This window comes from Oncorhynchus tshawytscha, linkage group LG26, assembly GCF_018296145.1.
Source record: "Oncorhynchus tshawytscha isolate Ot180627B linkage group LG26, Otsh_v2.0, whole genome shotgun sequence".
In the NCBI taxonomy this organism is placed as follows: domain Eukaryota; kingdom Metazoa; phylum Chordata; class Actinopteri; order Salmoniformes; family Salmonidae; genus Oncorhynchus; species Oncorhynchus tshawytscha.
Genome location: NC_056454.1, coordinates 34,333,871 through 34,360,349, shown reverse-complemented (window position 1 = coordinate 34,360,349; position 26,479 = coordinate 34,333,871). Strand labels below are relative to the sequence as shown.

The window sequence follows — 26,479 nt, the reverse complement described above, 5'->3', positions numbered from 1 at the left end:
TCCTCTCAAGCTCTGTCAGGTAGAATGGGGAGCGTCGCTGCACAGCTATTTTCAGGTCTCTCCAGAGATGTTCATTCGGGTTCAAGTCCGGGCTCTGGCTGGGCCACTCAAGGACATTGAGAGACTTGTCCCGAAGCCACTCCTGCGTTGTCTTGGCTGTGTGCTTAGGGTCGTTGTCCTGTTGGAAGGTGAACCTTCGGCCCAGTCTGAGGTCCTGAGCACTCTGGTGCAGGTTTTCATCAAGGATCCCTCTGTACTTTGCTGTTTTTGTTTTTGCTGTGACGTGCACTGTCAACTGTGGGACCTTATATGTCCAATCAATTGAATTTACCATAGGTGGACTCCAATCAAGTTGTAGATGGATGATGGTCGGCCGTCATTGTAAATACGAATTGGTTCTTAACTGACTTGCCTAGTTAAATAAAGGTTAAATAAAAAAATGAAAGAAAGTGCTCAATGGAAAGGGTGTACCTGAGCTCAATTTCAAGGCTCATATCAAAGGGTCTGAATACTTATGTAAATAAAGTATTTCTGTTTTTATTTATAATTCATTTGCACAAAGCTGTTTTTGCTTTGTCATTATGGGGTATTGTGTGTAGATTGATGTGGACATTCTTTGTGTTTAATCCATTTTAGAATGTCTGAATAGTAACAAAATGTGGAAAAAGTCAAGCGGTCTGAATACTTATCGAATGCATTGTATATAGTGTTGTAATGATGTTTTATGATGTACTGTTTTATATATTAAAATGTGTTTGGACCCCAGGAAGAGTAGCTGCTGCTTTGGTAGGAACTACTGGGGATCCTGATGAATACTAAATACAGTACACATAGGACTATGGCTGACAAATACAATTCCCCGTCTATTCATAAAACATTCATCACTCATTTATTTCAAAAGGAACAATGTTAAAAGTAAAATGATGTTATCTACTAGGTTGGTAATGCAACGTTGGTGAAATCCCCCCTCCCCCATTTACACTGGTGTCTTCATCTGTCTGTTGGTCTGACACTGTGTTTGTATTACAGCATGTTTGTATTTAAATTTTTATCATCCTACTTTGATGTGTGTGTACACATGTGCGTGCATGTACTTCATGTGGTGAGTGTGTTTGTGTGTGTTTGTGTGTGCAGTAGCGCATGTCTTTGCGGGCAGTCTTGAGTGACGGACCTAGGAGGAGGCAGGCTGGGCCTTCCCCACAGTGTTTCAGCAGCTGAGCAACACGCTAATGAACTCTTCTCCCCTCACTTCCTCCCTCGTCTGTTTCTCTCCTCTCCCCCCTCTGTACTCTCCTCTTCTCTCCTCCTCTCATCTACTCTCTTCTCCCCTCCTCTCTTCCATTCGTCCCGTGAGGAGCCAATGGAGCTCAGCAGATCTGGTTTCAAATACTATTTGAAGTCTTTCAATATTATACTTGCTTTACCCTGCCAGGAGTGTACTATTCTATTGGTTAAATTGCAACAGGCCAGCACAATTAGGCACAGTAATTGAAATGATTTTAAATAGTAGATGAAACCACATCTTGCCCTGAGTCTCTCTGCTGCCGGGGCTGGTGGGAAAGCCACCTCTCAGCTGGAGGACAGCATTGCGGAGGAGGGGGTAAGGAGGGGGGAGGAAGACCTTCAGATTTAATTGACTAAACAGGAGGGATCAACGTGGAGAGGTAGGGGAAGAGGAGTCTACATTCCAAATGGCAACCTATTTACTATATACAGTAGTTCACTCCTTTAAAAGGTAATGCACTATTAAGGTAATAGAGTGCCATTTGGGAAGCAAACTTACACGGCTGGAGAGACAGACTTCAGCGGCAAGCTTCAGACCGAGGATGCTTTTTTAGGAGCTGCCTCCCTCTGCTCTCCTCCCACCACTCTCCTCCCCCTGCTCTCCTCCCTCTGTTCACCTCCCTCCCTCGCTCTCCTCCCGTTACACTCCTCCCCCTGCTCTCCTCACTCCGCTCTCCTCCCTCTGCCCACCTCTGTCCGCTCTCCCCCCTCCCTTTACTCTCCTCCCTTAGTTCTTCTCCCTGAGTTCTCCTTCCACTGCTCTCCTCCCTCCATCTTCCTCCCTCCGTACGCCTCCCTCTGCTCTCCTCCCGCCCTGACATGGAGGATATTGGAAGAGGCTGCACACAGCTTCTTCATTTAAACAGCAATCAAAACGCAGTGGCACATGTCTTGGACGAGGAGAGACACACGCAAACACACAAGGACACACACAGAGACACACACACAGACGTGGAGATGGCCCCTGGCGAGGTTTGGCCAATGAGCAGCAGCCTTGTTCCCTCCTGCAGCTAGCAGCATAGCAGGAGGATGAATACTCATTAAGTTAACTGTCAACTCCGTGGTATTCTGGAAGTCAGTGTGTGTGTGTGTGTGTGTGTGTGTGTGTGTGTGTGTGTGTGTGTGTGTGTGTGTGTGTGTGTGTGTGTGTGTGTGTGTGTGTGTGTGTGTGAATGTGTGTGTGTGTGTGAATGCCTGTGTGTGCTGCAGCATGGAGTTATTCCTTTTGAAGACCTAACCACAGCTCTGGGCCCTTCTTTATTACTGCAATATAAAAGCTAGAGGTCTAAACCTCCATTGTTTATGGAAATGGTGTACCTAGGTTTTGTTTTGTTAAATTGCTGTGATCCCATTGTATCTAGATCTGTATAAACACATAGAAATGGGCAATTGAACGTATACACAGACACACTGACACTCACATTCACACTCACATTCATCAATGCTAACACTAATAGGCTGTACTGCTGGTGGCTGTGTGCACGTTTGTGAGTGATAGTATGTACTGTATGTATCTTGAGAATTGGATGATTACATTTTAATATTTTTCTTGATCTTACTTGTGCTGCTCATCAGTTAACCAAATGGAATAATGCATGATTTGAATGAGCTCAAAATACATTTCAGTCATAAGAGTTCCTTTACCCCCTGACATATCGAGAGCTTTGGGCTATAAGGTTCTATATTTAAAAATATTATTCTGAGGTCATTGGCTTTAAAGTCCAGGTAGCAGATCATGGACCCTATCAGATACACTATACTGTATATACAAAAGTATGTGGACACCCCTTCAAATTAGTGGATCCGTGCTATTTCAGCCAAACCCGTTGTTGACAGGTGTATAGAATCGAGCAGACAGCCATGCAATCTCCATAGACAAATATTGGCAGTAGATTGGCCTTACTGAAGACCTCAGTAACTTTCTAGGTGGCACCGTCATAGGATGCCACCTTTCCAACAAGTCAGTTCGTAAATGTTCTGCACTGCTAGAACTGACACGGTCAACTGTAAGCACTGTTATTGTGAAGTTGGAAGCAACGTCACCACAATAACTGTTTGTTGGAAGCTTCATTAAATGGGTTTCCATGGCCGAGCAGCCGCACACAAGCCTTAGATCACCATGTGCAATGCCAAACGTTGGCTGGAGTGGTGTTAATGCTTGACACCATTGAACTCAGTGGAAAAACTTTCTCTGGAGTGATGAATCATACCTCACCATCTGGCAGTCCGACTGACAAATCTGGGTTTGGCAGAAGCCAAGAGAACGTTACCTGCCTGAATGCATAATGCCAACTGTAAAGTTTGGTGGAGGAGGAATAATGGTCTGGGGCTGTTTTTCATGGTTTGGTTTAGGCCCCTTAGTTCCAGTGAAAGGAAATTGTAACGCTACAGCATAAAATTATATTCTTTCTAGACCATTCTGTGCTTCCAGTGAAACAGTTTGAAACAGTTTGGGGATGAGATTTGTGTGGAAGAACTTGACAGGCCTGCACAGAACCCTGACCTCTGCCCCATCGAATACCTTTTGGGATGAATTGGAATGCGGACTGCGATTAATGCCTAATTTCCCAACATCAATGCCCGACCTCACTAATGCTCTTGTGGCTGAATAGAAGCAAGTCCCCACAGCAATGTTCCAACATCTAGTGGAAAGCCTTCCCAGAAGAGTGGAGGCTGTTATGTCACCAAAGAGGGGACCAACTCCATATTAATGCCCATGATTTTGGAATGAGTTGTTCGATGATCAGGTGTCCACACACTTTTGGTCATGTAGTATATTTATGTGTTGGTGTTGTAATTTAAGCAATAAGGCCCAGGGAGTGTGATATATGCCCAATATATCATGGCTAAGGGCTGTTCTTATGCACAACCCAACGTGGAGGGCCTGGATACAGCCCTTAGCTTTGGTATATTTCCCATCTACCACAAACCGCCGAGGTTACCAATGAAATTAGATCAGCAAAAATTAATGTTTTCTCATTCCCGTGGTATACGGTCTGCTTTACCATGGCTGTCAGCCAATCAGCATTCAGGGCTCAAACTACCCAGTTTATAATGTGTCATATACATGGGTTTTAACAAGAAAAAGTATACAATTTATACTCCCTGCATGTAAAAACCATGAAGACTGGCGGAAAGCCCCACACGTAAGATGGTCATTTCTATGTAAGTGCCACTTCACTATTTAGTATGGAATATGGCTGCAAGGATTTTTCTCCAATATTCACAACATATTGACACAATTACAATCTTTATAGAATACAAATTACAATGGGAAATACGTATTTGATTAGCAAGCCAGCAGCAGATGACACAGAAAGTGAATTCTCTCCTCCCAAGCGCATACCAGTGACAAACTTAACTACACTGAACAAAATAACACTAATATATCTAGCAACATGAAAAGTATTGGTCTGATGTTTCATGAGCTGAAATAAAATATCACAGAAATGTTCCATATGCACAAAAAGCTTATTTCTCAGCCCCCAAAAATATGCACAAATGTCTTTACATCCCTGTAAGTGAGCATTTCTCCTTTGCCAAGATAATCCATCCACCTAACAGGTGTGGCATATCAAGAAACTGATTAAACAGCTTGCTCATTACACAGGTGCACCTTGTGCTGGGGACAATAAAAGTCCAGTCTAAAATATGTGTTTTATATGAGTCTCCAATCTATTTCTGATGCCCATCTGGTTTGATTTCTATTTGTCATATCTTTCAAACTGTGCTCCTACACATAAGCTCTTAACCCCATATACGGTTTACGGACATGGTATGTTTTACTTTAGTGTCATTATTTGTTGTTATTAGTCTCAACCTTCAGCTCCATTCAACCCCTCCCATCTATCTCTTAACACCATCCATGTTGGATTTATATTTGACATATATTTTTCAACTGTAATGTGATGTTTCACAAAAGATCTGAACCTTTCTATTCTCATTGTTTCTACAGATTTTTAATTGAAAATAAACATTTTTGCTAAAAGTATTATTATATTATTGATTGATTGACTATGACTTTTCAGATCACCCAGTAGTGCGATCTGCAGGGTTAGCTCCAGGTAAATATTGCAATTCTTCAGCCATTCCTGGACCTGTGACCAAAAACAAGCTACATATGGACAGTACCAAAACAAATGATCTAATGATTCAGTCTCTTCGCAGCAAAATCAAAAGAGCTGGGAAGGTTGTATCCCCCATATAAATAACAGTCTACTGGATGCAAGAATTTAGTATAATCATTTAAATTGAAAAATCCGGTGTCGTTTTGCGTATCAATTCATAAACCATGTGCCATGGAATCGTTATGTCAAAAATTTTGTCCCAACTATTTTGCAGTCTGCAGTTGAAGTCGAAAGTATACATACACCTTAGCCAAGTACATTTACACTCAGTTTTTCACAGTTCCTGACATTTAATCCTAGTAACAATTCCCTGTCTTACATCAGTTAGGATCACCACTTTATTTTAAGAATGTGAAATGTCAGAATTATAGTTGAGAGAATGATTTATTTCAGCGTTTATTTCTTTCATCACATTTCCACTGGGTCAGAAGTTTACATACACTCAATTAGTATATGGTAGCATTGCCTTTAAATTGGTTAACTTGGGTCAAACGTTTCGGGAAGCCTTCCACAAGCTTCCCACAATAAGTTGGGTTAATTTTGGCCCATTCCTCCTGACACAGCTGGTGTTACTGAGTCAGGTTTGTAGGCCTCCTTGCTCGCAAATGCTTTTTCAGTTCTGCCCATGGTTTCTGTAGGGTTGAGGTCAGGGCTTTGTGATGGCTACTCCAGTACCTTGACTTTGTAGTCCTTTAGCCATTTTGCCACAACTTTGGAAGTATGCTTGGCGTCATTATCCATTTGGAAGACCCATTTGGTTTTGGAGCAGTGGCTTCTTCCTTGCTGAGTGGCCTTTCAGGTTATGTCGATATAGGACTCGTTTTACTGTGGATACAGATACTTTTGTAACTGTTTCCTCCAGCATCTTCACAGGATCCTTTGCTGTTGTTCTGGGATTGATTTGCACTTTTCGCACTAAAGTACGTTCACCTCTAGGAGACAGAACACGTCTCCTTCCTGACCAGTATGACGGCTGCTTTGTCCCATGGTGTTTATACTTGCATACTATTGTTTGTACAGCTGAACGTGGTTCCTTCGGGCATTTTGAAATTGCTCCCAAGGATGAACCAGACTTGTGGAGGTCTACAACTACAAGAGATGTGTGCAGTGGTTGAAAAACTAGTTAATGACTCCAACCTAAGTGTATGTAAACTAGTTTTAATGACTCCAACCTAAGTGTAGGTAAACTAGTTGTAATGACTCCAACCTAAGTGTAGGTAAACTAGTTTTAATGACTCCAACCTAAGTGTATGTAAACTAGTTAATGTAAACTAAGTTATGTAAATAGTTTTAATCCAACCTAAGTGTATGTAAACTAGTTTTAATGACTCCAACCTAAGTGTATGTAAACTAGTTAATGACTCCAACCTAAGTGTATGTAAACTAGTTAATGACTCCAACCTAAGTGTATGTAAACTAGTTTTAATGACTCCAACCTAAGTGTATGTAAACTAGTTTTAATGACTCCAACCTAACTGTATGTAAACTAGTTTTAATGACTCCAACCTAAGTGTGTGTAAACTTCCCACTTCTACTGTATATTGCACGGCTGTAAATTGTTTGGTCCTGAAATTACTTTTTAATTGATCACAATTTTAACCAATCATGTTCCTAAATGCAGGGCCGACAGACAAGTTCCTTACTTTTTCCTCCTTCCACTTTCCTCTTCCATTTTTGCAGTAATACTGCAAATAGTTTGTTGTATTTCTGGCTAGTCTAATTTACCAATCCCCCATTTTTTTTGACATGGGCTAATTGAGTGACTGTCAGTGAACCTTGTACACCTTGTATATTCTACTATTTTAACTCTTAACATTAAGTTGAAACCCCAACTGACTTCCTAAAAACAAAATATATATATGTTTTTTTGTTTTTGGAAATGTATCCACAGGCCTACAAAAGCAGGCCCGCGGGGCCGCCAGCTGCCCATCCCTGATCTATAAGCTGTTAGCTACCAACAGCTGGCAGACGTGTTTACATTTGGTTAGTTTTATCAGTGTTATTTAGATTAAAGACATGAGCTAAATGCACTTGATCTAGCTACCGTTAGCATAGCAAGCTATCTCTTTCACTTACCCAGTTGACTTCCATGCTCACTGAAGTCCATGATAATGCTCAGTCTCTGCTGGTGCTGCTGGCTGTTTGAGTTGCTTTAGAAGCCACATTGATGATAGGGACAGCATCCACTTTGAGAAGCAACTTCTTGCTGAAGCACTCCTTCCATTGATGGTTGCATTGGAAGTTGTCATGAAATAAACATGCTCCGCAGATTGACAATTAGACGACCAATTCGTCCACCTCATTCTCAACAAACGTATCCCACTTTTTACTGTTTTTTATTCATCATGTGATGCTGACTGCGGGGAGGTTTTGTAGAGGTTTTTTATATTGTATTATTTTTAACTTAAGATGAATTGTCGTATTTTGAGTACTATATAGGTAGAGAACATTGGACAGAATAAGGCTAATAAGGCTATTAATAACAACATTTTGACAAAATTGTTGAATGTACTGTATGGTCTCTGCGTAGGCCTGAGTTCCTGTGTGTGTTCCCCAGGAGGCTCTGATCATGGCCAGCATGGAACACCCTCACCTGGTCCGTCTCCTGGGGGTCTGCCTGAGCCCCACCATCCAGCTGGTCACCCAGCTCATGCCCCATGGCTGCCTGCTCGACTACGTCCACGAACACAAGGACAACATCGGCTCCCAGCTGCTGCTCAACTGGTGTGTCCAGATCGCCAAGGTAGGACTCACCTGTTATTGTCCAATCTTGTCTGGGAGTTTGAGTGCCATCTTAGACACTTTCTGTTTGTGCTCCTTTTTCGTATGTATCTCATACTCTACATACCCACACTGTAATGGAAAACTGTAATTTATACAGTCATTTTAGATATTATCAATAATTTTAAAAAATGCAGCATACTGTAGGTCAGGGTTACCCAGCAGGGTTACTCAGCAGCCTGTGGGCCAATGGTATTATTTGGTCCCCCAAGTTTTCAGAGCAAAAAAAGTATAACTGTTGGACATAAGACTGTAAAAACACCTAGGAAATCATCTCCAAGTGATTTTAATTTAAGACATCTGTTCCCAAGTATTCCCATGCATAATAGAGAGACCGTATACAAATGTATGAAAGGTTTGAAATTATTATGTTTTAGTCAAACATTATACTGTATCTGTTTGGGCTTCTTGCGGTCAATTTGCAGTCTACAAATTATATGTAATTACATATATATACTATGTTCCGCCGCCCGACCGTGTGCTCAAGATAAAATCGGCCCGCAGCTGAATCTAGTTGATGATACCTGCTATAAGTAATGGTGCATTGTGGGAAATTGCTGTATTTTAAATGGTACTGTAATTCCTCCCCACATAATACAGTATCCACTAGTGGGTGCAGGGTATTGTTGTTTCTATCTCATGAACATATTTGGAGGAGTGCCTTGTTAGGGGCTATATTTGTTGCACCCATGAGTGAGAATGCTCTACCAATTTAACCTGGGACCCCCCAGGAGGTAATAAGTCAAATTAATTAAATGCATCCCTCCTATCCTTGGATGGGTGAAGAAGACATCTGTGTCTGTAAATCTTTCTCCGATGGGGATGTTTAGTTCTGAAGGCAGTGGACTCAAATTGATTCCTCTGAATTTAAAGACAGGTATATAAGACAGCAGCTCACATCACCTTGGATCCGGAGGTATTTGGACCATACTATTTGCTCAGAATCATTTCAGTGACACTTACACACAGAGACCGTGTCTCACAACCCTACTGCAAAGCCACAGCTCCAAACCAAAATGTTACGGAAGGCACTCGCTGCAGACTCTTTTGTAGATTTAATATCTTAGACAAATATCCCTTTTGCTCATAGATATGGCACTGTTGAGGGATAAAGGTGGGAGTTTTCTACCATTAACTTTTAAAGCATTAGTTACCGTTTGGAATAAAAAAGTACAACACTTGCTGTAGGCCAACAGAATGTTCCGGTTCACTGTAGCTCAGTTGATAGAGCACAGTGCTTACAGCGCTGGGATAGTTGGTTCAATTCCTGTGACCAGCCTTCTGTTTAAAAAACATGCTCTCACTTTGGATAAAAGCCACTACTAAATGATAAATATATATATCCCAATAAAGTGCTTATTTATTACATTACATTGCACAGGGAAAGCATAAATTATGGCTGCTTTCCCAAGCGTTGCCCTGTTCTCTGTATTGTATCTCACTTTCATTTACTCAGAGGAACCCAATTGAGGCCCGCGTCTCATTCACAATGGTGCCCTGAGAACAAACAACTCACAAACATTCAAATTCAATAAATCAATACAACAGCAAATTCACTACAAGACACAACAGATACAGACACATCACATCTCAACAGTGCACTACAGGGTCGTGGTAAAAAGAACCACACAATGTAGGGAATAGGGAGCCACTTGAGACTGAGACCAGGTGTTTCTAAGGCAGTGGCTGTGATGGTTGTAATGGCCTTCTCCTAGGGGTGAGTCAGTGGACCCTCAGGGGCCCGAGGTAATGAGGTCAGAGGCCCCAGGTAATGAGGACATGGGCCTGGGATAGAGACAGCATACCATTCCTCTATACACTCTGTGGCTAGGCCTCACTATGGGAGAAGTCATATGTAACTGAATTTCACATTTTTAAGAAATCGATGCGCAAACTATATATGGGAATGTCTGTGCCCACCACCACTATACTCAATACACAACAGTCCTTTCCTCCAGTCACATAATGGGTTCCCCATAACATTGGGGAGGGCGGCGCAACCTAACTGGGCGTGGTGAGGGAGGTGCCTGAATAGTCTCTGGCGGCAACCCCTGTGCTTGTGGAGGTGGCACTCCAATTGCGGCCGGAAAGGGCTCAGCTGCAAGTTGGGGCTGAGTATCAGGGTTTGGCTCTGGATTTGGCTCTCTTCTGTCACCCAAAGGAGTGGTGTTTAGAGCATCCAGGCCTGGGAGGAAGGAGGTGGCAGAAAAGGGGGCTGCTGCCTCCTGGCCCAGCAGCTGATCCACATGGCGTCGGTGCACCTGGCCGTTAGGTGTCCGAGTCCTGTAAGAAACCGGTCCAATGGCATTTTCCATGACTGCAGGGACTCACTTAGGGCCTCTAGAGTAGCTTGTCAGGTTCAAAATGCCTTAAATGACCGTGGCCCCCTGTCTGCATCATCCTCCTGCCTTAGATGCATTTCACTTGCGAAGTCCAGGTGCAGCCAGTCTAAGGCAGTTGTCAATCGCCTGTTAATTAACAGCTCGACTGGACTCTTCCCAGTAGTAGCCACGGGTGTAACATGATTAGACAGCAGGAACCTTGACAGTCGGGTCTGCCAGTCACTCACCGAGATCCCAGACAGAGCCTCCTTGGTTGTCTGAACCATGCGTTCAGCTTGGCCATTGGAGGATGGGTGATATGGGGCTGTTGTGACGTCTGATTCCGCTCTTCCCAACAGAACTCTTTAAACTCAGCAGATGTGAAGTCAGATCCATTGTCTGACACCAGAATGTCACACAACCCATGTGTGGCAAACAGGAGACGGAAGGTGCTTAACACAGCAGCAGAGGACATCAAACTAGCCATGGCTACTTCCAACCACTTTGAGTGGAAATCCACTGCAATGAGAAAGTTATTTCCTTTGAATGGCCCAGCAAGTCTTTACAAAGATGAAACCATTTCTTTGTTGTCTACTCCCATGGGTGCATAGTGACCTTGGGGGGAGCATGTAGTGACTCCTGACAGGTGGCGCAGCTGCACACCACTGCCTCAATTTACATGTCCATCCCAGGCCACCACATAGCTCTGTTCCATTGCCTTCATCCTCACTATTCCAGTATGCAAATTATGCGAGGAACCACAACCCGACTGTCCCGAACCCAGCGAAGCACCCGGGACAGAACAGGATCCTTCAAGATCAGTGTGGCTATCCTAGAAGCATGGAGAGGGGCATCAGGCACCACGAACAGCATCACTTCCCAGGGAGATGGTGCCACAGACAAAGGGGTAGCAAGTGGCAGGTGACTCAGGGCATCCACATGAACCAGCTTCTTCCCTGGACGATAGCCGAGCTCATAACTATGGGCTCCCAGTATCAGGCTCCATCTGAACATCGAGGTGAAATAATCTGGTGCATGGGCTTCATATGATGAAGCAAGCCCAGCAAGGGCTTGTGGTCAGTGTAGGCAACAAGATGATGACCTGACAAGTACTGATGGAACTTCTTGACAGCAAAAATGATCACCAGGGCCTCTTTATTCAGCTGTGCATATTCAGTGACATTTAAGGTCCTAAATGTGTAGCACACAGGTGCCTAACGACCATCAGATTCCACATGACTCAATAAAGCAACTAGCCCATATGGAGATGCATCACAGACCATAGTGACCATAGTGGGCTAGCAGCCCATCTGCTTACAACAGCCATTTAGCCTCCAGGGAACTGCCTGGTCCAGTAGTTGATACCGGGGCTCCAACACTGTAGTTTTATCAGGCAGGAAGCAGTTGTAAAAGTTGAGAAGCCCCAGAAACGACTGAAGCTTAGTTTTGTTGACGTTGAGTGTGAGGTTATTTTCCTGACACCACACTCCGAGGGCCCTCACCTCCTCCCTGTAGGCCGTCTCGTCGTTGTTGGTAATCAAGCCTACCACTGTTGTGTCGTCCGCAAACTTGATGATTGAGTTGAGGCGTGCATGGCCACGCAGTCGTGGGTGAACAGGGAGTACAGGAGAGGGCTCAGAACGCATTGTTGCCTACTCTCACCACCTGGGGCGGCCCGTGGCCACGCAGTCGAGACCCAGGGTCTCGAGCTTGATGACAGCTTGAGGGATGGTGTTCAGACTTGTTCTTGGAAGAAGGTGCCTCCTTAACTTCTTGACGCACCCATCCCTTTAGCAGGATCATTTTCATCAACACCCGCTGAATTGCAGCATGCCAAATTCAAATTAAATTACTAAAAATATTTTCTTTTCATGAAATCACAAGTGCAATATAGCAAAACACAGCTTAGCATGTTGTTAATCCACCTGGCATGAAAGCAGAACAAGCGTTTATGTAAGAACATCTCTCTCAGTAGACAAAATATTACAAACACTAGCAGCCAAGTAGACTGGTCACGAAAGTCAGAAAAGCAATAGATTAAATCGCTTACCTTTGATGATCTTCGGATGTTTGCACTCACAAGACTCCCAGTTACACAATAAGTGTTCCTTTTGTTCCATAAAGATTATTTTTATATCCAAAATACCTCCATTTGTTTGGCGCGTTATGTTCAGAAATCCACAGGCTCGAGTGGTCACGACATCGCAAACGAAAATTCCAAATAGTATCCGTAATGTCCACAAAATCATGTCAAATGTTTTTTATAATCAATCCTCAGGTTGTTTTTAAAAAGTATAATCGATAATATGTCAACCGGGACTGTCGCTTTTTCAATAGGAGAGGGAGAGACAATGGCTGCCCCACTCTGTTGTGCAAGAAAAACTCTGCAAACACCCAGCTATCCACCGACTCAATGTTATCTTTCTCACTCACTTTTCAAAATAAAAGCTTGAAACTATGTCTAAAGATGTTGACACCTTGACTAAGTCATGGGAAAGGAATCTGGTTGATATCCCTTTAAATGGAGGCAAGGCATCCAATGGAACAGAGAGCTTTCAGGAAAAACAGCACTTCCTGGTTTGATTTTCCTCAGGTTTTCGCCTGCAATATCAGTTCTGTTATACTCACAGATAATATTTTGACAGTTTTGGAAACTTTAGAGTGTTTCCTATCCTAATCAGACAATGATATGCATATTCTAGTTTCTGGGCCTGAGAAATAGGCGGTTTGAAATGGGTATGTTTTTTAGCCAAAAATGAAAATCCTGCCCCCTACACTCAAGAGGTTAATGGCCTTTACCTTATCCTGGGTTGGTTGTACGACATCCTTGTCAACGTTGTTGTGTCTTTGGCTATGCCAGATTAAGTAATATAACATGCTATTCTATAAAATAATTTCTCCGTAATTAATATTACCTGATTGAGCTAATCATGTAAATGTAATTAACTAGAGAATTAACCACAAAATAATTATTTTAGAGCTTGATTATCTTCCAAATAAACTCTTAAAGACCTAGTAATATTTTAAATCAACAGCAGTCAATATTAATCGTCACCTTAATTCAGTCTCATCTGAAAGTTGTAAATTCTTGGTTATATTCACTAACCCTGGCTAACAAGTTGAATCAGCAATACAAAATTGGGTTTAATTATTTATTTACTAAATACCTAACTAATCACACAGAATTACACATTCACATAATTAAATCATAACTTGATTACAAATTAAGTCATAAAGGAAAACAAAGGGTGAAGCTGTGCTATCGTAAATACAGTATCTTATGCATTCTAAATGACCGCCCATTTGGAAAAGGAAAATGCAATAAATATTTACTCTGAGATGCGCTTCGGTAGGTTGGTGGTAGATGGAAGGCCGTGTTGCCAAACCGAGTCCTTTGTCCTTTGAAGAATGTCTCTGGTGGTCAATTGGATACGTTGTAGTAACGTCGTTGTGTGGTAGATGGGATACTCTGTCTGTTCCTTCCTAACCTGCGTTTGCAGCTGCTGTTGCTAACTCAACGGCTAGGAGGTGTCACTTCTGTTGTGAATAAGAGTTCAAAGTTCATACCATTCGCAATCAAAGCTCACGCTGATGTTGGCTTCGTTCTGTAGTTATTATCTGAACCATTCTGACATCGGACCGTTGTCCTCATATCCGAGGATATATTATATTACATTGTCGTCAAGGCTTTATATAGGAAGGGAGAGGACGGCGTGTTTGAAAAGTTTTATAGCCCATGTCCCTTCACAGGGGCGGGCCGGGCCACTGATTGAGCAGAGCCCTACCTTATGAAAACCCAAATCTCACATTTTAGAAGCTAAAATCACATCTCATCCCCTCACGAATAATTTCATATTCAAACATTTAAATTGAACAACAATTCCGTGTGAATCCGATAACTCTGATGTGTAGACTTTACACTGTAGAGTTTATGTCATCTTATCATTGGTGAGAATGTCTCAGATGACAACCGAACTGACATCATATTCATTAAGTACCACTGCATATGTTCAATTGGTCGGATTACCAGAATATATTTAATTTCCCTCCACCTTCTGATGTTCCCAGAATCTTTATGTTAACCAAAGCGGTTTGCAAATATAACATCAGGAGGGTAGAGAGAGGAAAAAGGGGGGAAGAGGTATTTATGACTGTCATAAACCTAACCCCAGGCCAACGTCATGACAACGTTGAACCCGTCAGAACTTCCCTCAGCCAAGACTTATGCTCTTCCAGGGTCCGGCTTGTAATCAGTATGTCATCCAGATACGCCTGGACCCCTGTGATGCCTGCTAGCAAGGTGTCCATGTAGCACTGAAAAAATCGCCACCGCTCTGGACACTCCAAACTGGTACTTTGTTGCTCTAAAAAGCCCCCGGTGTGTGTTGATATTCAGGAGCTCCCTTGCATCATCATCCAAAGCTAGATGCTGGTAGGTTTGTCTTATATCCAGCTTTGTAGACACCACCCCTCCTGCCAACGTTGGCAAGGGGTAAACATCAGGGACCACTGCAGTTTCTCCAGAGCCTCATACCTTCGGCCGGAGAGGGAAAGGTACTGGTCGACTTTTAAAGAACTTAGGGTCGATTGGCTATGGACACAGGGTGCCCCCCTGTAAAGCCCAAACCCCTGGAAAGCTTTTTCATGCTCCTTGATAATCAAATCTGGGGAGTTTTGCAGGGGTCTCTGCTGGGGTCACCTCGATAGCTCACATCCACCAAAATTCTACCCCGCATCTTTAACTGGGTCTGTGACCATTGCCTTAATACCCATTGTCTTGCAAGAGTTCTGGCTGAGCCATTGTTGCTCCTAGACGTTTCCACTTTTCCACAGCACTTACAGTTGATTGGGTTAGCTCTAGCAGGGAAGACATTTTACGACTTGTTGGAAAGGTGGCATCCTGTGACGGTGTCAAGTTAAAAGTCACTGAGCTCTTCTTCAGTAAGACCATTCTACTGCCAATGTTTGTCTATGCAGATTGCATGGCTGTGCGCTTGATTTTATTCACCTGTCAGCAATTGCCGAATCCACTAATTTGAAGGGGTGTCCACATACTTTTGTATATATAGTGTATATGTCCCCTTCGTTTACAGTGGTGACAGGTTGCCGTACTAAACCTACAGCTGTATGGAATTATTGGCCCCCCCACATCCAGCTGATCTACAAAATTACAGTGCACCGAAATCTGGCTCAGCCCAGCAATACAACTGGAGTTATTCTGATCTACCTTTTGTTTACAGTTATTAAAATGAAATATACATGCATAATGTCTGACAGAGATACCACTATATCATCATAACTCTTTGCAGTAGGGAGGGCTGGATTGAGAAGAGAATGTAATGTAGACAACACGCTCATCAGCACAATGGGTTTCTGTTTGGCGTTATCAATGTCATTATCCACGAAACACATTCCAGCCTTTCAATGGAACTCCTCCCAGTAGCTATCCTTTTCATCAACAAACTCAATCTTCCCAATCAAAGCCATGATAGCGTCGGAAAAGGAAAATACACTTTGACGTTTACTCATTAAACCTCTTCAAAACATTCCAGTCCGAATCCCCTTCGATGCCAGTATTATGTCCGTGACATGGTGAAAGTACAATCCAATAACAAGGACACAGAAAGATACGTTTAGACTATTTAATCCATGGTGCAGGCAATGAACATGAATGCCATGTAGGCAGATGACTGTGAACTTCCACACCTATGGGGCGTGCACGCTATATATGGGAGTGTCTGTGCCCGTTCCTTAATGTGCCCTCCACCTCTATACTCAATACACAAGGTAAATGTGCTCCCTCACTGCAGGGCAATTCGTGACTCTCCAGGCTCCCTGGCTCCTGGGAAGTTAATCTGTGTCTGGGAGGCGAGGTGAGACGCCTCTCTATCTTGCGCTTTCTATCCCTCTTTCTCTCTCTTTGTGTCTCTCTCTCTGCGTCAGACAGCCCTTCACACAATGGATTATTAATGGAATAATAAGCCGTGGGATACATTCTAATGAGCAGATTAATCAGGGGATATGCCACCACCATGCACTGTTTTTTATTTATTTTCTTTTTCGTCCACATCTCTCTTTCTTTCTTGAGGTATATCCCAGGCTTTCTGTCTACCTCACAGTGTGTCCTGTCTTTTAACTCCACAGCTTTTTATTCCTTTTTTTCTCTCTCTTTATTTCAATCTCCACTTCTCACACTTTCTCTTTCTCACTGTGTCCTCCTTCTTCTTCCATCTCTTCTGAGCTGTATCTCCTCCTGTGTCTCATTTCTCTCATCAGCATCACAGAGTCATTCTGCATGGGGACATGTTGGTTAGCTGAGCTCACTCGGCCAGGCCTGACAGTTAGAACCATGGAGTTAAAACAAATAGAACTAGAATCACTGTATTTCTACTTTTAGAACAGAACCGAAAGAATTGAACAGAAGGCAGAGATCTTAGAAAATAGACAGAGGTTCATATTGCTACCAGAACCTATGCAGTCCTCTGTTGTTGTATTTATCTCTATCACATCACTCTCTCACATATCCAGTACATGTCCTTGTGGAGCTAAAGACAGCTGAGGATTACTGTTGTACAGATGAACCTTCAACATGACGGCTATTACAGCAGCTGTCGTAATTTTGTTCACACCATCTAGCTCTGACAATTATTTGGTTTAGTTGGCAGGTTGCAGACATTGACTAGTTATCTTCTCCAGTCCCCTCTTCTCCCGTTGTATGGAAGCTCTCCTAGTATTCTGTAAGACTCAATGCATCTTGAGGTCATTTCTCTGTGCAAACATCTCTCCCGAAGCTGAACAAATATCTCTCCCCCTCCCTCTCTGCTTTCTTTCTTTCTTTCTTTCTCTCTTTCTCTCTTTCTTTCTTTCTTTCTTTCTCTCTCTCTCTCTCTCTCTCTCTTTCTTTCTCTCTCTCTCTCTCTCTCCTCTCTCTCTCTCTTTCTTTCTCCATCCTTCTCTCTCGCACTCTCTATACACTATTCTCTCTCTTTCTCTCCCGGGGTGAACAAACATCTCCCTCGCCGCCTCATTATTTAGACCCCAGGGTGCGTCTGTCCATCACTCCATCCCTCTATCCCTTCACTCACTTGTTTCCACCTTCTATTTTTCTTTGTCCATCTCTTTGGGTGTATCCCTGGCTCTATTTCGAGGGGGAGCAGGCATAGTTTAGTTTATATAGTGGAGCTCTGCTAGTGGAGTCAATTGGTGTGAGAATATGCTTCATCCCGATGTGACGCTGTATGTTACAGAAGTTTCTCACTGTCCTCGAGACAGCAGGCAGTAGCAAACACTAAGTGCAAACAGACAGCAGGAAGTAGAGAGGGTCATCGAGATTTACACACACACACATGCCAGTGCACACACACACAAACACACGCGTGCACGCATACATACACACATGCATACATTCACAGAGTGCGGAGTGCAGAATTAAAGGCAGGAAGAGATGGATGGGTGGAGGAGAGACAGTAGGGCAATGGATGACTGGAGGCAGGTCACACAATGGAGGAGGGCAGAATGACAGACAAATGACAGGCTGACAGCCTCAGACCACACGCAGACACACATCTCTGACACACACTCAAACACACACACACGCACACACACACTCAAACACACACACATACACGCACACACACACACACACACACACACACACACTTCCTTCTCCCCTCTCTCTTTCTCTGTCTCTCTCTTACACACACACTCGCATACCTAAATCCTCAGAGGAGAGAAAAGGATCTTGTCACATAATTACATCACAGCGACAGTCTAATATCCAACAAATGAGGTGAGATGGCTGCTATGCCAAGCGCGTAAATTCCTTTCAGCTTCAGATGGCACCATCAATTGGTTTCTCACAAACCCAATTAAATAGTTTATTTGAACATTGAGTTTACACAACCTTGGAGACCTAAATATTATACCTACAGGTTTCTCTTTCTCCTTTCTCCTTTCTCTGGTACAGCCAACTACAGTGCCGTAAAAAAGCATTTGCCCCTTTTCAGATTTTTGAATATTTTTGAATATTTTTTTTATACTGAATGTAGTCAGATCTTCAACCAAAACCTAACATTCGATAAAGGAACCTCAGTTTACAAATAACAACAACTAAAAATGTACATTTATTTTATCTATTTAATTAACAAAGTTATGCCACACCCAATTCCCCTGTGTGAAAAAGTAATTGCCCGCTTACACTCAATAACAGGTTGTGGCACCTTTAGCTGCAATGAATGATACCAAATGCTTCCTGTAGTTGTTGATTTCTCTCACATCGCTGTGGAGAAATTTTGGCCCACTCTTGCATGCTAAACTGCTCAGCGACATTTGTGGGTTTTCAAGCAAGAACCGCTCGTTTCAAGTCCTACAACATCATCTCAATTGGGATTAGGACTTGGACTAGGCCATTCCAAAACTTCAAATTTGTTGCTTTGTAGACATGATTGTGTGTTTTAGATCATTGTCTTGCTGCATGACCCAGCTGAGCCTGCGCCTCAGCTTCAACTCACAGACGGATGACCTGACATTCTCCTGTAGAATTCTCTGATACAGAGCAGAATTCATGGTTCCTTCTATTAAGGCAAGTCATCCAGGTCCTGAGCATCTCCAAACCATCACACTACCACCATTATGCTTGACTGTTGGTATGAGGTTCTTACTGTGGAAAGCAGTGTTAGGTTTTTGCCAGACATAATGGGACCCATGTTGTCCAAAAAGTTGACTCAAGTTTGCCAAAAAGCACATGGAAGCACCTGGATGATCATCAAGACTCTTGGAAGAATGTTCTATGGACAGATGAGTCAAAAGTCTAACTTTCTGGATGACATGGGTCCCATTATGCCTGGCGAAAACCACACACAGCGACGTGGGAGATCAACAACTGCAGGAAGCGTTTGTTTGAAGTCATTGCAGCTAAAGGTGCCACATCCAGTTACTGGGTGTAAGGAGGCAATTACTTTTTCACACAGGGTCATTGGGTGTTGCATAACTTTGTTTATGAAATAAGTATGTCATTGTTGTGTTATTTGTTCACTCAGGTACCCTTTATCTAATTTTAGGTTTTGGTTGAAGATCTGATAACATTCAGTATAAAACATTTGCTAAAGTAGATACAATTAGAAAGGGAGCAAAAACATTTTGTATACTGTCAAAACAATATAATATGCTTTACCGTCAAAAATAATATCCCGATATGTAACTGTATCAATTGTTTTCCTCCATCATTACCATTGGGGACAGCCTCACAATCTATCAGGCAGGGAGCCAAAAATGGTCATTTAGGAGCCATTGGGAGTGAGTTTTAATTTAACCTTTATTTAACTAGGCCAGTCAGTTAAGAACAAATTCTTATTTTACAATGACGTCCTACCCTGGCCAAACCCTCCCCTAACCTGGACAATGCTGGGCCAATTCTGCTCCGCCCTATGGGACTCCCGATCACGGCTGGTTGTGATACAGCCCGGGATCAAACCTGGGTCTGTAGTGATGCATCTAGCATTGAGATGCAGTGTCTTAGACCGCTGCGCCACACGGGAGCCCAAAGTGAAGGAGGAAAACATGGAGGTTGAGTCACAAATGGCACCCTATTTACCGATGGGCCCTGGTCAAAAATAGTGCACTTATTAAGGAATAAGTAGCCCAACACTTTTCTTTCAATTAGTTGTCTGTCAGAATGATCTGCCTGCCACACACAGTAGCAGTAATTGCCTTGACCCTGACCTGACAGACCTGGAAGGACGTGTGTGTGTGTGGGGGGGGGTGCGTGTGCATGCGTGCGTGCGTGCGCGTGCGTGACCTGTCACTCATCCTCCGTGCCTCTAAGCAGAGTGACAGCTGACCGAAACTCTGACCTCTCACCCCTCTAGAGGAGGATCTCAGGACTATAAGGACCTGAGAGGGAAACCATTGTTAACTGTTGAAAGCTTGCACTATTTTGGCCTGGTGCCTGTGGGTGTTTGTGTCCTCTGATTTGTTTTGTTCATAGTAACACTGTTGTTGTGCAAAATTGAGAGGAAATGTTGTAGAATATCCTCTTACTCTTAGCATTGTTCAGTGAGCCAGAGAAGTTGACTGATACTTTCAGGTACCCTCATAGTATTTCATAGCTTGAAGCTTGTATTGTGAGGCCCTTTAAGAAGTATAGTATCTCTCTAAAGAACAGTATTCCTGTTGGGTGTTTACAAGCACCAGGGCTGGAAGGAATGGTAGTTTCTGTCTTTTTCTCTCTGGATCGTTTCTTTCCTATTTCTCACGGTGTTTTCTCTGCTGCCTGGGTTCACCTCAAGTTGTCTTCTTTTTTCTCTTGCTTGTGCTGTTCTTGTTTATCTCTCTGTCTCTATTTACTGCCGTATCAGTCTCTCTCTCCTTCTTGTCCTCTCCCTCTCTCTTTTCCTCCATCTGCTTTCCCGAGTACTAAGCAGCCCGCCACCCAAACAAACACATGCACTCACACACACACACACACACACACACACACAATGTGGAATAGACTATTCTGTCTGCACCAGCCCCCTGAATTAAATTGGAATGTTAAACTGTTTGCGTCTGTGCATGTGTGCGTGCTTATCTGGATGAGTAGTTGAACATATTTGAGTGTGCACTGCTTAGACAAAGCTCAACTAACATTCACTGATGCAAATTCTAAAGCATGCTCTGCCTCTCCCCACTTGTATGAAGGATTGGTCGGGAGGGGGTAAGAGGATCAGGTTGTTCAGTGAAGCCTGGGTCATTATCAGAACCATGACCATGAACTACAGTGACACTGACCAGCAGGCTCTTAACACTAGAATCCCCAAAAAGCTATGTCCTGCTCCTTCCCTAACTTTTCCTAAATGTTTGTATTTTACGTAACAATTTTGAAATCAGAAACAGAAAAGTATTTATAGCCTTTTTGCTTGTTTTTTTCCACACCTATTCCTAACTTAACCCACCAAGACAATGTGCTATAGGACGTTGGTACCCAGCCAGGTGCTAATGTATCTCTCTCTCCTCACTGAATGAATGACAAATGGATGAATGAGTGATAATTCTGTACCTTACTTCACAATGTAATTTAAATTAGGCCTAACTGAATGATAAGGAGGGTGAAGAGGTTGATTTCATTTAGAAAGACAATAGTGTAATGATGAGGTTGTGGTATGCCTATTTATCAGCAGCAAATCATTTGACTGTACGACTTGCAAGTTAATACAATTTGCATTTAGGTTTTAGTTTGTAAAAAGAAGCTGTTATGGGTCTGTTTTATTTACTGTAACTCTACTAATGAGGTGTATTATAATGGAAAATAAAACCTGCTACATGTTGCAATAGGCCTTCAGAATAATGTAAAACATATCCTTGACTCTGTCCAAGTTGATGACTGGAGGGAGACAAATGATGCCAACTCTCTGAATGAATGACAAATGGATGGAATGGGCGATAATTGTGCGAGTTTCTACACAATCAAACTTAAGTTAGGCCTAACTGAACGAATTAGGGTAGAGCTCGACTTCATTTAGAACAACATTTTAACAAGTTGCATTAGGCCTTTAGAATAATGCAAAATATATCCTCGCAAGTTCATGAGCAGGAAACAAACAATGCCAGTCAGCATTGGAAATGATGCAGACAATTACATTGATGGAATCTACAATCTATCTGCACTATTAAAGCCGATCTACCCTCTGAAAAAACAACAACAATGCCAGTCAGCCTGCTCAGCCGGCCCAGCGAAACTACACCTAAACTACACCGAAAGTAATCACTCATAATAAGACTTAGTCTATAGACAAGATTACATTGACAATCATCCGGTGAGTGACGATATAAGGCCTTTCAGTTGTCAAATTGTACACGAAGAGATGGGCACATCTTGTAATTGACAAATGCATGGAAAGGAGCATCACTTTATCAAATCCTTACATGCAGGTAAACCATTTAGATTTCTAAATGATATCAGGAAGAGCATACTCTGCAGTTTCTATGACATATTCTAAAGTTGCAGCTCTACTTCCAAATGTCAGCATTGCTCTGGCTACTAAGCAAAAACTAGTAACATAATAAAATTACAATTAAAATATGCTATTCTGTCGTCAATGAGTAAATGGGTGATAGAAACCAGATAGAGCATCAATGACCGGAATGAAGAGGGTGAAGAGGGTGATCGCATTTGATTGGCCTGAATGAAGAGGGTGAAGAGGGTGATCGCATTTGATTGGCCTGAATGAAGAGGGTGATCGCATTTGATTGGCCTGAATGAGGAGGGTGAAGAGGATGATTGAATTTAGAACAATAGTGTATTGATGAAGAATTGTGGGTGTTGTGGGCGTTCTAATTATTTTATTATGAAATACTTGATAATTTCCTCTCGGAGAGTCAAATCAGACACTGAGTACTACATACAACCAAATGAATGGACGCACTGACAGCATTGCAAATGCTGCAGAATTTAGATGAGTTGGAGTCGGATGGAGGACCGGACACTGAGTTTGAAATCTTCATCTGATTTTGATGTTGATTTGAGCCTCTGCCTCCGATGTCAGAACAGAACCAACTGAGATGGTGATCCCAGCTGCCACGGTGAGACAGGGGTCTGGGAGGGATGGCACGGTTTGGGTAGAAAAGGGTGCCGAGTTTATGGGACATGCAGACGTTGCAGCACATCAGAGATTGCACATCATGTGCACAGAAAAGGACACTGTACGTAAAGCATTTATTGCACTCTTGTATGTTTGTGGGGTGTCAGGCAGAAAGAGCATGGAGGTGGATTCATTTTAGTCTGAAGTGTATGAGGTGGACTTCAACCGCTTCAGAGAGATTATGCAACACCTTCGGCAGGTGCACACGAAACAAGGCCCATAAAGAGAAGACCAGATTGATTCATGCATAAAAGCACGGGCATAAAGGCACACTACGGTGTCCGATACAATCAAGAAATGACTGTTTTATATCTTGTCATGAATATATGTTCATGAATATTCATTTATGCAATTCATCCATACAATTGTTCATGCACTGGTGCTTTTGTTTAGGAATACGACACATCATTTCACCTGTCCACGTGGCTGGTTATATTATTATTATCTTTATTGTTTCTACTTTGTCTAAAGAAGCTGTAACTGGACATTATGAATTACTATATCTCTATTACTAATCAAATCTACAAAAGTTGATCAAATGAATGAACTGAAATAGGCTATAGACCTATATTTTGTAGAATTACACAAAACATATCCTTGACTCTAACTAAACTAATAACTATTGTTGTAAATTTTTGTTTTTATATATTTCCACAAAATGAATCCTTTACAGTAGTTAATGCACTATTTATCAAGCGTTGGTGCTTTTGTTTGATATGCATCTATCAGGGATGTCCGGCAACGTTCTCAGCGTTCTCTAGCGGGTACTTATAGGCTGAAAGGCCTGGCGGTTCTAGTGTTAAACCACACTCTCAATACTTTTAACAGCCTAAACCATAAACCAAGTGGCATGGAATCCCCTGTCACACAGTTAATGTGTTGGGAAATATAAACCATGGCATGGTGTGATTGCGAGGAAAAGCAATCCAAATGTTACGCTGTGAATGGAGTGTGTAAGCGGTCATGAGTTTAACACAGTCAAGGCTCTCTCCGTATCGGACAGCGGTGCAATGAACCGTGAACAGTAATGGGTCTGGCCGATTGTTATCTGTTTCATTGGGTCAAGTTGGCCATATTTACACCACTCAGCCATCTGGTATGGGCCCACGCCCGGGACTGGAGGTACTAGGCATGGACGTGCATGTCAAGTATAGACGCACACTGTCTGGTACATTGTTTTGTTCCTATTATCTCTCACTTTCATTCTCTTTTTCTCTCTCCCTTTTTTTTTCTCTCTCTCTCTATCTCACAGCTTGTGTGCCTATGGATATGTCTGATTGAGACTGTAGTAGTAACTGAATTGGCTGTGTCTGTCCACTGATTGGCTTAAAGCCTTAGGGATAAACAGTAGGTTGTCAGCCATGGTTCCTTTGTGAGGAAATACATCTGTATCTCATAAATGAGATAAGAAACAAAGTTATTTATTTTAAGCTGAGATGCATATCACTGTTCTGGAGTGGAGAGACACGATCCTAATCCTTTCACTGTTCTGTTTTGGAGTGGAGAGACATGATCCTAACCATCTCACTGTTCTGCAGTGGAGAGACACGATCTTAACCCTCTCACTGTTCTGCAGTGGAGAGACACGATCTTAACCCTCTCACTGTTCTGCAGTGGAGAGACACAATCCTAACCCTCTCTCTGTTCTGGTGTGGAGAGACACGATCTTAACCCTCTCACTGTTCTGCAGTGGAGAGACACAATCCTAACCCTCTCTCTGTTCTGGTGTGGAGAGACACGATCCTAACCCTCTCACTGTTCTGCAGTGGAGAGACACGATCCTAACCCTCTCACTGTTCTGGAGTGGAGAGACATGATCCTAACCCTCTCACTGAACCACTGCCTCCATGTTCAGCCTGGGCAGTGGAGAGGCTAACACAAACACACACCACTGTTCTGCAGTACACACCGGCCTGTTCACGCTGGGCTGTTCTCAAGGCCACGGTTCAGGGAGCACTCTAGATAACCCCTCACTGTTCTGGAGTGGAGAGTGATCCCTAACCCTCTCACTGAATGTTGATTGGAAGCTTTTTACAAACACACGCGCACGCAGGCACACACACACACACACACACACACACACACACACACACACACACACACACACACAGCCATCTCAGGGAGCAGACAAGTGTGTATTATTTACTATAGCCAGAGGAGTCCGGTCATCCTCTGAATGAGTAAACAGTGAATGAGAGAGAGCCAACCTGAGGGCCTGCCGGCCAAGGGAAACACTATGAAGAAATAGAGATCGGGATAGAATTGAATTGATTTGTAAAAGAGACAGAGAGAGAGAGAGAGAGAGGCTACCCGTCCTGTTGGTGGAGGACGCAGAGAGCTGTGGGTTGGCAGCGCACTACATTGCTGCCTGCTACAAAATGAGCGACAGTGTCTGACAGACCAAACAACCTCTATGCCATTGTTATTGTTCAATGTATGTTTTTTTTCCCCTGGATTATTGTTGTTACTGTTGGCAATATTGATTACAATTACTTTGATTATGTTAATATTGTAAATGTATCACTTAATTTCCAAAGTATGCTTTGGCAATATGTACATTGTTACGTCATACCAATAAAGCAAATTGAATTGAGAGAGAGAGAGAGAGAGAGAGAGAGAGAGAGAGAGAGAGCACATTCTTCAGTACAGACCAATAATTAATTTGATGTTGCTGTTGTGTATGTAGAAATCATATGGATTATCTCTGTACACTTTCTCTCTCTGTAAATGTGTTCCATGGGAAACTTGGTTGATTGCTGAGCGCTCTCTCACTTGGTTTCTCTCTCTTTCTCCCTCTATCCCTCCCTCCCCATCCCCTTTCTCTCATTCATTCTCCCAGATCAATCATAGATCAAATATAATGGCTCTCATTACACCATATCCAAATGATGTTATTATGACAGCACTGAGCACTTACGATTATCATTATGATTATGATCATTATTATGATTTCTACATTACAGCTAATTATTCTGTATCCTAAAGAGGCTTTTAATGGACTCCCGTGTGTTGGGTAAGTCTTTCATCTTAGCACCAGTATTATATTACTCTATTCCCTATATAGTATACTACTTTTGACCAGAGTCCATAGGGCTGCTCTATGTAGGGAATATGGTGCCATTTGGGACACACACTTTGTTTCCCTACCCTCCAGGCGTTTTAATCGCCCCGGCTTTCTTAGTGCTGACCAGGCATGGCTAGCATCTCACAGGAGCTCCAAGGCCTGACAAATTGAGCAGTACATTGTTGAACGGGTGGGCCAATTAGCAGCCAGGAGACATGTTAAGGGGAGGGGCTGGGGATAAAAAGTTAAATGTGATTGACAGCTCACGCTGGAGAGTGAGAGAGA

General features: G+C 42.8%; 1 protein-coding gene across 1 annotated transcript in view; it reads left to right on the top strand.

The window, feature by feature from the left end:
• LOC112224855 (receptor tyrosine-protein kinase erbB-4-like) overlaps positions 1-26,479 on the top strand; it is a 275,238-nt gene that overhangs the window by 202,255 nt on the left and 46,504 nt on the right. The window contains exon 20 of the mRNA XM_042306366.1: positions 7,969-8,154. Coding sequence (XP_042162300.1) covers positions 7,969-8,154 — 186 coding nt within the window. The remainder of the gene's footprint in view (positions 1-7,968; positions 8,155-26,479) is intronic.